General features: G+C 34.2%; 1 protein-coding gene across 1 annotated transcript in view; it reads right to left on the reverse strand.

Annotated features, from left to right (window-relative positions):
• LOC114031732 (gamma-1-syntrophin) overlaps window positions 1–17,808 on the reverse strand; it is a 488,334-nt gene that overhangs the window by 234,116 nt on the left and 236,410 nt on the right. Inside the window, exon 11 of the mRNA XM_027846876.1 lies at window positions 12,492–12,530. Coding sequence (XP_027702677.1) covers window positions 12,492–12,530 — 39 coding nt within the window. The remainder of the gene's footprint in view (window positions 1–12,491; window positions 12,531–17,808) is intronic.

A 17,808-nucleotide genomic window follows, 5' to 3' on the forward strand; every position in this document is an offset into this window, starting at 1 on the left:
GCAGTTCCTGATATCCTCTATGGTCCTTTTCTTATGGATGGGCATTCCATTAAAAATTTGCCAGACTTCTGGTATACTGCCCTTTCACAATGACAGGCTATACAATTTTTATCAGTGCCTCCAAAATCACATCTTTGAATTATTTCAAAGTTCTTCAGTTGCTGCCATCTATTTCAGGTGATTCATTTAAATGCAATTTTCGATTGAGTCTGTAATATTCTGTGCATTTATCACTATATTTGTTAGTATCAAAACATACTTTGGGAATGGAGTTTGATACCTAAGTTCTGATTTCAGAAATGGCAGAGTCTGCTTCTCAAATGACCCAGGCCTCACCTATTATCCTGACAGAAGAGTCCCTCATCCGCTCCTTCAGATAAAAGATTCATAATGTCATTACCTTACCAATGTTCTGTTCAAGATGTTGAGGCAAGATTCTGATCTAATGCCTAGATGTAGTAACAAAATGCTGTGTACCTAGAATTTTCCTTCCTTTTGCCATTAACACGTGCCTTCCCCCAGTTCCCAACTTTTCACTTCTCTCAGCCCTGTTGTATACACCTGCTGCTTTTGGAACGACCTACTACCCCACTGCTGCCAAGTCTTGCTAGAGATTATCATAGAACTCTCTTGCCATCATCCTATTTCTTTCATCTCTTTTTCACTGCCAAAATTTCTAAATGAGTGATGTACTCCTGCTGTTTCCAGTGTCTTATCACCCACTCATTCCTTAGTCCTTTACAATCAGCTTCCATCCCTATCATTCTATAAAAATTACACTATTGAAAGTCACCAATGATTTCTTAATTGCTAAATCTATTTTTTTAAATCCATCACTATCACTCTTGACCTCTCCAAAGCATTTAACATTACTGACTATCTCCTCTGTTTTGAAATTCTCATTTGTCTGAGCTTCCTTGATAAGACATAGTGGGTTCCCCCCCCCTTCTTTCTCTAATATCTCTGCTTTAAAACTTTCTGTCTCCTCGTCCTTCTCCTATTCACTAAGTGTGGAGACTTTCTAAGGATCTGCTCTTCCTTCACCCCCTGTTCTCTCTCTCAGAGACTATTTCCACTTTTATAACTTAGCTGTTAGTTCTGTGGCTAACTCCTAAATCCTTATTTCCATATCTGGCATCTCTCCTACTTTCTAAGGCATGATTTCAAACTGCCTAATGGACAATTTCATCTTAAGTTCAATAGTTTAAAATTAAACACATTAACTTTCACTAGTTATCTTTATGAACTAGTTCCCTATGCCCTGTTTCTGTCATCATTCTATCACTCACCCTGACTTTACATTTCAAGATAACTGAATCTTAGAATTTAAAATGATACATAATAAAATCATCATTCTCTCTTTTGACTTCCATTTTCAATCATTTAAGTTTTCTTCATTCTTAATCCATCTTTTCTCTTCTTGTCACTACTATCCTAGTTCAGAAAATAATTGTTTGATTCTTAGACTTTTTAATAGCCTCCCCCCCAAAAAAACAAAAACAAAAACAACAGGCTTGGTTTTCTTGAAAAGGAAAACCTTTGAGGTTTGGCTGACTCAGAGAACTAAAGATTCAGACTGTTAACATAACTTCCTCGTTGACTTGGTAAAAAATAGTCACAATAAGGTTCAATTCCTTTCTCTTATTCTTGGCTAAGGGATTATGATGAGAAACTCAGACAAGGTAGCTTCCTTTACCAGAATCAACTCCTGTGATTCTTCTTATAAGCCTTCTCTTGCTATGACTAAGTATATCTCATTTTTGTTAACTGTTCAATGACTTGTGACTGAATCATTATGTTCCAAATCCAAAACTAAACTACCAGAGTACTGATGTGTATCACAATAGCCCAAGATAACCTCTTAATGTGTTTTCTTCCCTCCAATCTATTGTTCCTTTAAATCCATTTTATACATTCTGGCCAGATTGTCATTCCCCCAAAAAAATCCCTCTGCTAGTAACATTTCCATAAAGGCTTTGTAGACTATGAATTCTAGCACATAGGTATTTCTTAGTTTCCTAAATTTCCAGGGGTTTTGACCTCAGGGGAACTACCTTCTGGTAGAGTAGACACACTTGGTGAAATGCAGGGAAATCATGATGAGAGCTAGAAAAGGAGGACTAGGAGTCATGCTGGTTCATCCATGCTTCTCCTGCTGAGCAAAAAAGGAATGAGGAGTATTGAGTGCTGTCCCTAGAACAGAAATCAAGGACAGCAAGTAGAACTGAGACCTTGTGGTGTATCAATGCATATATGAAGGTAGAACGGCATGTGATCAAATGAGTAAGAGCTGACAGAAGCAAAGAGCACTATGGAAACCAGGAATTGAGGTGGTTGATAAGACAGACCACCAGAGTCCAGTTTACAATACCTCTTTATAATCTTATCAAGAATACTTCCCAGAAAACCTCACAGCTCCCCTTCTATTTCCATTTCACCTCTTACTAGAAGGAGGAGAGGGAGAAGAGAAGGGATTCAACCCTGTCTCCTTGGTTTTTAGAATCATAGACCGCAATTGGAAGACTGTTCCTTTAAATTCTTATGTATATTCCTATTGTTTAAAGATGTTATTGAAGAATATGACCATGTATGATAATTTTAGTTCAAGACAATAAAAGTGGTTTTGAAGAGGAAGTTCAAGCAAAAAGGAAAATTGAATTTCATCAGCTAAGAATGAGTTTGGGGAGAAACATTAAAGAAAGAGTTTTTAAATTTTTACTAATCTCTGAGCCATTTTGGAACTCAGACCTCTTTTAAAACTGGAGACCTAATTAGGAAATAGTCAGTAGCCAAAAGAGGTGCATGGTAACCACTTTGCCTTACAGTATACACTTGTCTACACTAAACATATGCTTCCAATATTCATAGAAGTCCTGCCCCACTGCCTAATTATTATAATTACTAAAGGTTATAAAAGTGAGTGAAAAATTTGTTAGATTCCAGACTGTGACTATTTCACCAGATGCCAGACTAAGCACGGAGAGGCTAGCACCTGGTGATGATTATTTAAAAATACAAAATAAACCAAAACTCTTTAAAGGACTCCATATCTACCGGACGTTATTAACTTTTTTAAAAAATTGTCTTTCAATTTTTTTTTGCATAATGCTTTAATTTTATCATGGTTCCATTTTCTCAAATTAAATAGATGTGTGTTTTTGTGTGTTCATTAACAATGTCAAAATTAAGTTGAGATAAATTTCAAAAAGCTTCAACCATACATATTGTATATTCCAGATTCTCTTAATTACTCAGAAACAAATTTAATATATATTCTTTCTTTGTGAGTGAACATTGATCTTTGAGAAGAATAATATGGGTTAGCAAATATAAAACACCATACTTTTTTAGAGAATTGTGAAACCATGTACACATATTTGCAAGTTTGAGAAAATATCCTGTGAAAATTAGAAGACAATTTATCTTCTTAACACTTAACCCACTAAAGCAACCTGAGTTGAAATTATCAAGTGATTAAGAATCTGAGAAGTTTAAAGAAGGATGTGATGAATAAGTGCTGTAAATGATGTCCTTTGAATAAGGAAGCTAGTCATGATTGGCATTTCATTATGTCAGTCAAATCAACAAGCATTTATTCCACACCTATTATGGGCAAGGCACTATGCTAAGTGCCATATATTTAAGATATACAGTTATACTTATAGAAACACATATATATTTTTATGTCTATATGTAACATCCTAGTGTTTTATAGAAAAAAGAAAACAGTTTATTTTTATTGCTAAATGATAATTTAGTTCTCTCAGGACCTGACATTTTCTGTAGCTAATATAGCAGCTGCACAACAGTGATGTGTTCCAAGAAAAGAAAACACACATCTGCTGAGCTGTGCTTCCTGTTCCACCTTGGCTAAACAAATTTAGGTGTCCTTATCTGTCACCTTGTCATCTGCTTGTCTAACTTTATGAAAACTTGTGTAGTAAATTATGTGCTCTTGACTTCCCACCTTCAAACAAGAGGTTTATTCTCAATTATAATTTACTCACTACTGGAATATTAAAGTCCTGTGGAACAATGGATTAAGAATTCTGCTATTCCATGTATCTGTTATTACCAGAAAATTAAAGGCATATGATAATATGACATTATTAGACAAGTTCTGAACTACATAAAGCCATAGTTCATATTCTAATGGTAACCTTCATCCATATTTCTACTAGTACCCAGAGTTTTCTATTCACATCCCAAGCTTTCTGTATCTTCAATTCTTTTATTCATTCCCTATTCATTATAGACCTCTTATGTGTATTTAATAACCTGCTTCTTCTGACTTCATTATTTGTCACCAAAATCTTTGACTCATTCTTGCCCTTCACCTCTCATACTCTTTACCTTAGCTGTCTGTCATTTTACTGCCACATTTTTTTCTGTCATTTGATTGTATTTTCCCCTTTTACAAACACCCTAAAAAATATGATCATACCTCTCCCACAGTAATTTAACCTTCCTTGGCCTATGTAAAATGAGACAGTTGGATCAGATGATCTAAAGTTCCCTCTACATCTAAAGCCTTTGATTTTTTTTTTTTTTTTTGGAGAGGCAATCTGGGTTAAGTGACTTGCTCAGGGTCACACAGCTAGTAAGTGTCAAGTGTCTGAGACGGGATTTGAACTCAGGTCCTCCTGACCCCAATGCTGAAGCTCTACCCACTGCACCACCTAGCTGCCCCTAAAGTCTTTGATTTTATGATTATTGCAAGAGCCTCTTTAAAAGTCATATGGCTTCCACTTTCTTCATATGCCAACTTTCATTCACAGCACTATGGGATGATAGTGTCACAATTATATTACACAATAACCCTATGGGTAGTTAATTCAAGCATTACCCCCAGCTTACCAATAAAGAAACTGAGTTTTTGAGAGGGTAATTGATTTGTGCAGGATGGCACAATTAGAACATTTTAAAATACAGAGCTTTCCTGACTCCAGGTCCATGTCCTTTCCATGACACTGTGATGACCACATAACTTTGGTCTGGCACATTATTAACCACTTCAAAACTCTTTAAAAGCATCAGCTGCTACTGAATCATTTCTTTCCAGGCATTCAGGGCCTTTGCTAAGAAGGTAACAAACTCTCTTCACAGGCCAATCCCCTACTATTCCCCATTATATAATCTATGCGTAGATTAATTAGATTACTTACCATTCCCCTTATGTGAACTCTATTTTATAGGTACCATGCCTTTCCTTACACGGCTTCTTATACTTTGCCCTGCCCGTGCCTATTCTCTGTTGAATTCCTACCTATCCACAACATATCACAAATGCTGCCTTTTCCAGGAAGCCTGCTTTGATCTGCAGCCTTTTACTTGACATGGGCCCTGTGTACCATTGTACTTTCCAGAGCACTGGTCTTTGCCATCTTTTCTTTCTATTGTATCCTCAGCATTGGACATCTAGCGCTGGGAGCATAATGATTGCAACCCTAGAAATCTTACTCTGTGGCCTGCACTGTCCAGACTGGTGAGTGAGTTATATAGTCCACTATGTCAAACTGGATCCAGTCCATCTCACATTGTAACCTGGACATCTTCTTAACATCTGTATGTGAGTGAACTCAAAGTATCCATTCACTATCCCTACACAAACACCCTTCCCTGCCCCTACTCCCAGATATGTTTTGCCTTTGCCATTAGAAAGTTAACTCCTTGAGTGCAGTAAATGTCTCACTTTTGTATTTGTAGCAAACAGTAAGTGTTACAATGTTTTTTATTCATTCATTCAACCCATATCAGAAAAAAAGAATTCTTTTTGGAACAAACCCTCAGTGCTATGATGTAACTTTTATTTGAGGACCTTTTATAAGGAAGAACCCACTACCCCCTGAGGCAATGTATTCCACTTTTGGAACTGTAATTGTTAGGATGTTTCCTCTTGCTTTGGATCTAAATTTTTCTTTTTTAAAGCTCTACTTAGTATTACCTTCTGGAATTTAGCAGAGCAAGCCTAACTATTTTTCCACATTAATTCTCCAATAAATTAAAGACAACTACCATGTCTTCTCTGAAGTCTTCTGTTGACCAGGCTAAAGACCCCTAATTCCTTCTGGTGATCTTCATGTGCTATGAATTTAAGGTCTTTCCTCATCCTGCATGCCTTCATTCAAGGATGAGTTTAACTGTGTTTGAACAAATTAATCTCCAGAAGACTTTTTGAAATAACAAATGAAGATCATATACTGAGATGTTGAGTGGCTATGCTTGGTTGGCATAGTTTTTGGAGACTCAAGGTCACCTTCATACATTATGAGATGTTAAAGAAAAAAAAAAGCAACCCAAATTATAAAATGTGAAAAAAGATAATTTATTGTCCAATTCTTATTCATTCTATTTAATTATATACATATGTTCCACAGGGTCTCATAGTTAAATAGTTGGTTGCTTTTGTATTTTACTTATTTTCTTCCCAGTATAGATTTATACAACTTTACCCATCACAAAGTGCCCAAAGCTTGAATGCATACATATATACATATATATATATATACACACACACATACACACACATATAATATATATATACATATATACATACATATATGTGTATATGTATGTATGTATGTATGTATGCATATATATATGTGTTTATGAATTTAAAGAAGTTTGGATAACAGTTCTGGACAGCAGGCCTATTTTAAAAAATAATACTTAATGATTTTACTTTCAAAAGACTTTAATACACATTATTTACATGTTATACCTTGCATAAGGGAGATGTTATATATATAAATGTTTACTCCTTTCTTCAAGTATTAACTGGCTACAGAGATTTTCTAGAATCTTTTAGCTTTATTATAGAAATTGTTTTACACTGGCAAGACTTCTTTAAGAACTGACAAAAACAATATTTTTTTTTTACTTTTATAAATGCCTAATTTTTTTTTTCAGAATAAATAGGTTTTAAAAACAGATCAGGGTGGGCTCCTAGAATTCCTCACAGTGTTTATTTAATATATACACACATATATATGTACATATTTAATATATACACATACACATATGTATGTATACACACATACATATGTATATATGTATATACATATGGGGTGTGTATATATATGTGTGTGTGTATGTATGCATGTGTATGAATACAGATATGTATATAATGTATGTGTGTGAGTATTACAATGCTATTACCTTCTTCCCCAATATTCCTCCCTGTTTTCACACCTTCAAGACTATTCAAAGTCTTATTATGGGACTTTGAAACCTTCCAATCCCTTCTAATCACTTTAATTGGTTTGATGTCTCAGGCCATATTATTTCTAAGAACTTTTCAAAATCTTCTGACTTTGAAATCTAGGGCACCTTCAATTATACCATGCTGAATTAAATGTTAGTTGCTGTTGGCAAAATGCTACAACCATTTTATATCCACCTTTCTCCTAACTTTCTCTTGTTTTTTGAGTCAGTAAGAAATTCAGAAAGGGACATAAAGAAGCATGGCAGTTTTGTTACTATCATGTTAAAAAAAAGCTTTGGAAACTCTAAAGAGGTTTGTAATTATATATACAATCCTCTTCCTCTTTCTTTGTTGAAATATTCATGTTTTTCAAGTTTATCATATATTATGTATACATAATAATTTTATATTTTTAAAGAGAGATTGATAATCCATAGAGGGATAACAAAGAAAAAAATAATTGAGTGTATATATATATATATATGAGGCTATATCTGTGTTATATTATATATATAATATATATTTAGATATCTTCATGACTCTCTATATATTATCTATTTATCTATAAGCATATTGATTTGTCCTGAACAGATAATATGTGGAAAGGAAATGGCTTAGAACTGACTAGGAGGGAGATTGTACTAGACAATATTTATCAAATTATGCATTGCTTTCAATAGCCCCATTCTGTTTCTTTCTACTCCTTAGAAGTCCTGTTTCCTATAGAAAATACGAACTCCTTAGTCTGGAAGTTTGAGTTTTTTAAACTTTCCAGTATTATTTTACATTACTCCCCTCCATGCTATATTCCAGTTAAATATGATTTAAATATATTCCCCAATCTCATTCAATCATTTTTTATCTCCATTCATTGATACAGGAATTTCCTTGCCTAGAATACAACCCTTCATTATCTCTCCCCACTGGACTTTCTTGAAGGCCTAGTTATGTGTTACCTCCTCCAGAAACTATTTTCCAACCCATCTTATTGAAAGTAGTCTTTATTTTTTTCAAACTTTCTTAAAACACTTTCTCTGGACCTCTCCTTTTTAACATATTACATTGTACTTTGTATCAAATTTATATATTTATGACATATGCCCACCCACCTAACGTTTGGTGGGGCAGCTAAATGGCATAGTGGATAAAGTGCTGAGCCCAAAGTCATGAAGACTTATCTTCTTGAGTTAAAATCTGGCCTCAGACACTTACTAGCTATGAGATCCTGGGCAAGTCACTTAACCCTGTTTGCTTCAATTCATCACCTGTAAAACAATGTGGAGAAGGAGATGGCAAACTACTCCAGTATCATTGCCAAGAAAAACACCAAGTGGGTTCACAAAGAGTCAGACATGATTGAAAACAATTGCACAACAATAAGGTGAAGCTCAGAGTTGGATGGGACTGAAAAGACAACAACAATGTACTGCAAGTTCTTTCAGAGCAAAGACCATTTTGTCTTTCATTGCTAGATCCACATGTTGCCTAATACATAGTTGGATCTTAATCTTTGTGGAATTGGATATAATCCAGTTTTCTCTTGAGAGTATCATTCATTCCCAAGTATTTATATCACACACAATGACATAATATTGCAATTGTTTGATATTGATATTCATATAAATTTCATCATTTGATGATAACTCAGAAAATGACAAATAAGAGGACTGCTTTGGAATTGAAGAGGAGGGAAGATATTTGAAAAGTAGATGGCCCTCAGCAGTCACTAAGCAAACAAAGTGTAATTCATTTGTTTGCAGGTTCAAAAAAAAATTCATTTGCAGGAATCTATTTCAACCCTTTTTAAATTTACCATGTTTCCTGGAACCCATTTTTCTAATGGGTGAGAATTCCTCCACTCATTCTTTCTTGGATCCTTGTACCTATATTCAATCATCTGTCACTGTATGTGCTATTTTTCAAACTTGGAAAGCATACTACTTTGTTTTTTCCTTAGTATTTCACTCCTTGTCCTGCTACCTTCTCTAGGTTCTACCCTTCAGATGGAGTGGTTCATATTCTCAGTGTTCTATCCCACAAATTAGAGGCAATAGTAAATGAGACAGTGCTAGGCCTTCCATAGCAAAATAATCATGAAATTGTGGAGATTCATTCTTTCCTCACCATTCTATCTCCACCCTCATTTTTCTTTTTAGGCAATAGTTAAAAATGGATATATCTAAAAGTTATCTGTCAGTTTGGATTTCCATCAAATAATCACTTTTGCATTATATGTCTACATTCTAAGACATAATATTTAAATAACTAAATTTCATGTTCATTCCCTAGTTAAATATTATATTAATATGTTTCCAGGACTCAATATAGTGAAAACCCCAAAGATTTAAAAGAAATAAATAAAATATTTTAGTCAGAAAATATTACCTTGAGAAATTGTAAAAAAAAAGTTCATTATATTAAATATATATATATAATGAATTAATTTTATGGGTATATTTTAAATTTGTTGCATCAAAATATTTTGATAGTCCACCTTATCATTCTAGTGTTTTGATTAAAAATGTATAGCCTATACATATATAGAGAAACAAAAACAATAACAGTAACAATTATAACCATCTTTAATAGTAAATAACTTAAGTGGTCAAATTTGTAATTCAATAAGTCTATGTTGAATTTATTTAAAAGACACGTGGAAAAAGGTAGTGGTGATTACATATGATCCAGAATTACATATATAGTTAATATATAAAGGTAATGACATTTAGCCATTAATCCTGTGGCGGACACTTTTCATACATTTGGTGAATCGATCTTTACTTTTGTAGAAATCATTCCAAGCTTCAAAAATTCTAAATTCTAATCAGTGTAGAAGAAACATCTGCTATGGAAACAACTGAACATTTCTATGGCCCAAGGCAGGTATCCAGTCAAATACTTATTCTGAGCCCTAAATCCCACAGTGGAGAATGTATGTGTGTTTTTCCACTTCCTCCTCTGAAATGTCACTTTTTTTGCATAGCCTATTAAGTAAAAGCTAATCAAAACAAAATAAAACCGAACTCAAATGTTGTCCTGGGTACTTATAGGCTTGTTATATTCCTACAATTCATAGTTTTGCTTCTTTTTTTTCTTCTTCAATTACAAGTTTGTTTTTTAAGCAAGTCTATTGTTTGCCAATCTACAGTACCTTAAAAAAAAATCTTACAGTGTAGACTGACATTCCTGAAAATCTCTTGATTATTATTTTAGACTATTGTAATGGAAACTAAGGAAAATACAATTAATTTTAGTCTCTCAAACTTTCAACACATCCAGCAAAAAACTATGATTTTTAACCTCGTAGGACTCTAAGGTACTAGAATCAAATACCAACTTAAACAAAAGGTCAGAAGCAAAAGCTCAAGGGTACTAATGTATTTGCTTGCTGAGAAACGGAAGGTTATTTTTTATCATTCTTATAGTAAGTAAAACTTAGATTATGTTTACTTAATAAGTCATAGTTATTAAAATAAATATAAACTTTTTTAAAATACTGAGAGATTCTAATTGTTTAATATGTAAACCTTTGTTCTTAATCATCAGTTAGTTGTATATCTGTACTAATTGACACTGTCAAAAACTTAAGAATTCAGTTGCCATCTTGTGATAATCATTTCATTATGAAATGAAGTTGTATCAGAGATATGTAGGATGTTTGTAGTAAAATGCATCATATTTACTACCATAACCAATGGCCTTGGGCACTAGGCTCTGGACTCATACAGGCAAAAACAATTCATTTATTTAAAAAATAAAATACATTATTTAAGTTTACTGAGCACAAAATAATGAAAAAAAGAAAGTTTCCCTAATCTTCAAGGAGCTTACTCACTGACAAATACTCTAAGTTTTAAAAGAGAAAGTTTTAACATCAGTGAATTGGACCAGATTGCAAGATTCTAGAACATATTTTTCAAAGGAATATTTATATGTACTCAGAAAGGGTGAACGCTATAATCTAATTGGGTTCATCATCACATTACAGCACTAATCTCATTTGTATTTTATATGTGTCATCTAGACTGATCAATTAGAGCTTCAGAAATAAATGGATTGATGTGTATGAGACTAGAATTGGAGGCAGCTAGGTGGCTTAGCAGAGAGAGCTGGGCTTGGAGTGAGGAAGACCTGAGTTCAAATCTGACTTCAGACATTTATTAGCTTTGTGACCCTGGGCAAGTCATTTAACTTCTATTTGCCTTGATTCACTGGAGAAGGAAATAGCAAACTGCTCCACTATCTTTTCCAAGAAGACCCCATAGACCATTTATGCATGATATGGTCCACAGGTTCACAAAGAGTCAAGCACAACTAAACAACAAGAACGAGATGAGAATTAGGTGACTTGGATTTGCTTGGATAACCATAACCAAATAATATTAATTAATAAATTGCTGTCAAACTGAAGTCTCCGGTTAAATGCAACAAAGTTATTTTAAAAAATTATTTGGATGGATGACAAGGATTGATGACTGGGTATGTTTAGCTTTGGGAACATAAAGAGTTAGGAGAGCAAAACAACTCTGTATCTGAAGAACTGTTATAACTGAAGAAAAACTTGGAACAATAGTTGATATTTGTAGAGGAATGGATTTAGGCTGACTCCAGTATATACCCTAAAACATGTAATTTTAAGCTTTACTAGCTTAAAACAAGGAAGGAGCCTAACAATAACAGTTACTTATGAGCAAAATAGACTACTTAAAAAGGAAGCAGGATGATCTCTCTCATGAGAGTTCTTCATATCAGGTCTAGAATTTGATTTGTTTGAAATGAGGAGAAGGAATTTTACTCAGGAGTGTATGGAGCTATATGCTCTGATTTCCTATTTAGCTCCAGGTTTCTATGAAATCATGATCATAGATCTTGAATTTTCCTTCAAGACATTAACTTCAGCAAAATTTAAAATGGAGGAGAACATGCTCAAAGAAAGATTATCTGAATTACTAATTCAAAGTTTTTATATTTGAGGTTCCCTATTTGAATGTAAAGAAAGGTAAGCCTAATTGCACATAAATCTAGATCAAATCCAATTTTATGATATCTAAACATAAGCACAACTTTACATTTGGAAAAATTTAATCCCTAATACTTGGTGCAAATATACAAATATTTAATATAATGGATAAGTAAGTCTAACAGAAAAAAAAAGAATATCATGCAAGCCAAGAGATGGAAAGTCAATCACCTTATTTTGACTATAAATTACATACATTACAATTATATTACATTATATACATATTGAGTAAATGCCCTTGATTTTCCAAGTATTTTTTCATCTTACCTGCTGGTTTACGGGGAAGTTCCTGTTGATTTTTTTAATCTGTAAAAAAAAAAGAGAGAGAAAAAAATCAAATCCTAGAAAGACAAAGGAAAGATGGCACATGGACCCCAATAATGTTTCTAGAAATGATATACACAAAGGGAACAAATATTGTCAATGCTTATGATGCAAATACTTCTCTGACAATTCAGAGAACATCCTGTAAAGAATGTCTACCAAATGCTTTTTTGTAAGAGTAGTTACCTTCAACATTAAATACTCTCTCACTTCAAAAGTTCACATGGAAATAATACAACAGGATTTATTTATGCTTCCCTGAGAGTTATTGGGCTAGCTACTTTATTTTCTGATTCTTAGCTTTCTTTTCTGTAAAATGATGGGTTGGACCAGGAGATCTCCATTGTCCTTTCTACCATCATTTTTCTATGGTCCTTTGGTTTGGGAACCAGAACCATTTATAAAAGCCATGTCAACAGAGCACCGGCCCTGGATTCAGGAGGACCTGAGTTTAAATCCGGTCTCAGACACATAGCACTTATTAGCTGTGTGACACTGGGCAAGTCACTTAACCCCATTGCCTAGCCAAAAAGACAAAAAGTCATGTCAACAGATAAAACTATTTATAAATACTTCACTGTATAGAATATCAAAAGCAACATTATAGCTAACATTTAAATTTTTAAGTATAAAAGAAAGTAAAACCACCTGGTGTTTTCATTTATTTTTTCTAAGATACCCACCATTCTGTTATATTTGACTCTTAAGATTGCTGAGGAAATAAGCAATCTAAACACTGGAGGATAATATGTCCATCTATATACTGTCAGTCAGACCCCCAAATAGAACATAGCATTTACACTAAGCCAATTTAATATATGACTTTTTATTACAACATAAGCTGAATCTTCTGAGAAAACATTTCCTATATTACATGACACCTAACTAAACATTTCCACCAAAATGGCAATACTTGGGTATTAATTTAAAGTAAATCCCATAACACTGCTAAAGCTTAATATAAAATATCTTGTACTAACTCTGATTTTTTTTTCCATCTCCTCTACTGAATCTTCAGCATGATGTGGAGGTAAGTCTAAATTCTTCAAGGATGTGTCAGATTAGTGCCAGCTCTCATTAAGTCCCTAAATTGGAAAATTTTTTGAATGTAGACATAGCAATGGAGTATTGTTTCTAGGATTAGCCTGCTTAATTTCAGAGTGACCAATCACAAGAAAGTTGGCCATCAGATGATTTTTTTTTTCCAACAGTAAGGCAAGAACAAATGTATTGACTATGGAATTGAGGCAGTACCTACATCAATGAATTGTTTTTGTTGTTGTTAAGTAGCAAGGAATTCTTTTTTTTCTAATTCCCTTGTGGTTTCTATAAAAATTGCACATGATACAATTTCTATAGTACAAGACATTTTCCCATCTGAAAAATGAACTGGAGAAGGAAACAGCAAATCACTCCAGTATCTTTACCAAGAAAACATCAAATATGATCACAAGAGTCAGACATGACTGAAAATGACTGAACTGCATGTTAAAACTCAGAGAAATTAAATGACTTCCTCATGTCACAAGAACTGCAAAATTTTCATGGACAACATTGCTAGTATATTCTTCTAGAACTTAGATACCAATAATTTAAACAATGTTTAAGAACTAGGGCAATAGTAAACATAAAGAAGTGAGTAAAGGTGTTGTGGAAATAGATAATCAGCAAAGTATTACAAGAAAAATTAAGCATAGGAATGAAGTACTAACTTAAGATCAGGATGATATAAATAAATCTAAAAAGCAATGTGAAATAAAAAATTAAGGAAAACAGAGACCTAAAATTTATAAACTTATATAAAAATAGAAGAAACAATTCAATAAATGAAAGTAAATGACAGAATGGATGAGGGGAAAAACATAATGTATTATATGTAAGACAGAATTATAAAAAAAGACACGTAATACATGAATCAATATGAGATACTAGAACAAAATTTACTACAAATTAGGTGAATCTACATAAAAGCAGAACTTGCATCATATTATACCAAAAAAAACCTCACAATCTCAGTGAAGATAAATAATGAAACTATTATGCTTAAAGAAATAGACAACCAGTTTGAGTGTGAAATGTACATTCATTATATGGCATAGTAATCAAGGATAAATTAAGGATATTAATTAAGGATAAATGAAATTATTTTTAAAGATATAGATTGTTATTTTAAATGTTCCTTTCTCAGAGTTAGAAATGTAAAGCAAAATGATAAATCACTGGTGCTGAATAAAGTGAGCAGAACTAGGAGAATGTTGTACACAGTAACACCCATGCTGTGCAATGACTAACATTGATAGACTTAGCCCTTATCAGCAATGCAAAGATTTAAGATATCTATAAAGGTCTCATGATGGAAAATGCTATCCACATCTAAAGAAAGAACTATGGAGTTTGAATGCAGATCTAAGTATACTATTTGCATTTTTTTCTTCTGTTTTGTTTTCTCTTTCTTGTGGTTCCTCCTATTGGTTCTAATTCTTCCTTACAACATCACTAATGTGAAAATATGTTTAATAGAAATGCATATGTATAGCCTATATCAGATTGTGCACTGTCTTGGGGAGGGAGGAGGACTGGAGGGACAGAAAAATTTAAAACTCAAAAGCTTATGTCCCTTCTCAGAAATGTTTGCTTCTGATAAACCCCTCCCCCAATCTTCCCTCCCATTTATCATCCCCCCTCTTTCACACCCTTCCCCCCTATTTTCCTGTAGGGTAAGATAGATTTTCATACCCAATTGAGTGTGGATGGTATTCCCTCCTTAAGTCAAATCCAATGAGAATAAGATTCACTCATTCCCTCTCACCTTCCCCCACTTCCCCTCCACTGTAAAAGCTTTTTCTTGTCTGTTTTATGTGAGATAATTTACCCCATTCTGCCTCTCTCTTTCTCCTTCTCACAGTATAATCCTCTCTTACCCCTTAATTTTACTTTTTAGACATCACCCTTTCATCTTCAATTTACCCTGTGCCCCCTATCTATCTATCTATCTATCTATCTATCTATCTATCTATCTATCTATCTATCTCTCTATATTTTTCCCATCCAACTACCCTAATACTGAGAAAGGTCTCATAGCTACAAATATCATCTTTCTATGTAGGAATGTAATAAGTTCAACTTTAATAAGTCCCTCATGATTTCTCTTTCCTGTTTACCTCTTCATGTTTTTCTTGAGTCTTGTATTTGAAAGTCAAATTTTGTATTCAGTTCTGGTCTTTCTATCAAAAATGCTTGAAAGTCCTCTATTCCATTGAATGTCCATTTTTCCCCCTAAAAGATCATACACAGTTTTGCTGGGTGGGTGATTCTTGCTTAGAATCCTAGTTCCTTTGACCTCCAGAATATCATATTCCAAGCCCTTTGATCCCTTAATGTAGAAGGTACTAAATTTTGTGTTATCCTGATTGTATTTCCACAATACTTGAATTGTTTCTTTCTGGCTGCTTGCAATATTTTCTCCCTAACCTGGGAACTCTGGAATTTGGCTAGTACTTTTCCTTTTAGGGTCTCTTTCATGAGGTGATTGGTGGATTCTTTCCATTTCTATTTTAACCTCTGATTCTAGAATACCAGGGCATTTTTCCTTGATAATTTCATGAAAGATGATGTTTAGGCTCTTTTTCTGATCATGGCTTTCAAATAGTCCAATAATTTTTAAATTATCTCTCCTGGACTTATTTTCCATGTCAGTTGTTTTTCCAATGAGCTATTTTACATTGTCTTCTATTTTTTCATTCTTTTGGTTTTGTTTTACAATGTCTTGATTTCTCATAAAGTCATTAGCTTCCATTTGCTCCATTCTAATTTTTAAGGAATTTCTTTCTTCAGTGAGCTTTTGAAACTCCCTTTCCATTTGACCAATTCTGCATTTTAAGGCATTATTCTCCTCATTGGCTTTTTGGACCTCTTTTGCCATTTGGGTAAGGCTATTTGTTAAGGTGTTATTTTCTTCAGCATTTTTTGGGTCTCCTTTAGCAAGCTGTTAACTCATTTTTCATGATTTTCTTGCATTACTCTCATTTCTTTTCCCAATTTTCCCTCTCCTCCTTTTACTTGCTTTTCAAAATCCTTTTTGACCTCTTCCATGGCCTGAGACTGATTTACATTTTTCTTGGAGGCTTTGGATGTAGGAGCTTTGACTTTGTTGTCTTCTCTTTGAATGTTTTAATCTTCTTTATCACCAAAGTAAGATTCTATAGTCTGAGTTTTATTCTGCTATTTGCTCATGTTTCCAGCCAATTACTTGAGTTTTTAATTCTTTGTTAAGGTAGAGCTCTACTTCCAGTGTGGAGGGTACACTGTCCCAAGCTTTAGGAGTTTTGTGCAAGTATTTTCTGAGATACTTCTAGGGACCTATAAACTTTCACTTCTTCCAAGGTGATAGGATCAAAGGCAAGGTGTTTAGTCCTTTCCAGGCCTGGGTTCTGGTCTATGAGTGACCACAAACACTCTTTTCTGTGTTGGAACTGTGAGAAGGATTCCCTTTCCACTGCATCCTCAAGCTCCACCATGCCAGCTCTCCTCCTTGCCCCAGGACCACCAACCAGAACTGTGACCCAGATCCAAGCATGGGCAAAGCAAGAAAATCCTGCCTCAGCACTAGAAATTTCCCTCTGATCAGCCACTTGATCCCTGCTCTGTCTGTGGGCAGAGAGCTCCAGAAATAGCTTCAGTTGCTATGGCTGATGCCCAGGGGCTGTGCTAGTCCTGGGGCCAGACCCAGGTCCAACAGACCTTTTCTACTGACCTTTTAAGTTGTCTTTGGCATTTGTGGGTTGAGAAGTCTGTAAACTGTCACAGTTCCCCTTGATTCAGTCCCCTGAGGCCTGTTCCAGGTTTGCTGAGGGCCCATCTTTGCCTGTGAGGCCCACACTGAACTGCACTCCTCTCCCAGCCCCATATGAAAGACCTTTCCCATGAACCATCCAGGTTGTCTGGGGCTGTAAATTCATTTTACTCTTTCTTTTGTGGGTTCTGCTGCTCTAGAATTTATTTAGAGTCATTTTTAAAGGTATTTGGAGGGGTTTGGGGGAGAGCTTAAAGAAGTTACTGTTTTCACTTCTCCATCTTGGCTCTGCCCCCCAATGTTTGATTTTCTTAGGTAACTTTTGCACCTTCTCTAAAGCATGAATGTCAAAATGAAGAACACATATGTCTGTCTAAATGTGTAAAGGGAGATTTTTCAAATGTTATTCTTGTGCCTTTTTAAGACATAAGCTTCTATAGAGGACACTGTGCCATATAATCTAAAGAA

This window comes from Vombatus ursinus, unplaced genomic scaffold (assembly GCF_900497805.2).
Source record: "Vombatus ursinus unplaced genomic scaffold, bare-nosed wombat genome assembly UNPS02015255.1, whole genome shotgun sequence".
NCBI lineage: Eukaryota > Metazoa > Chordata > Mammalia > Diprotodontia > Vombatidae > Vombatus > Vombatus ursinus.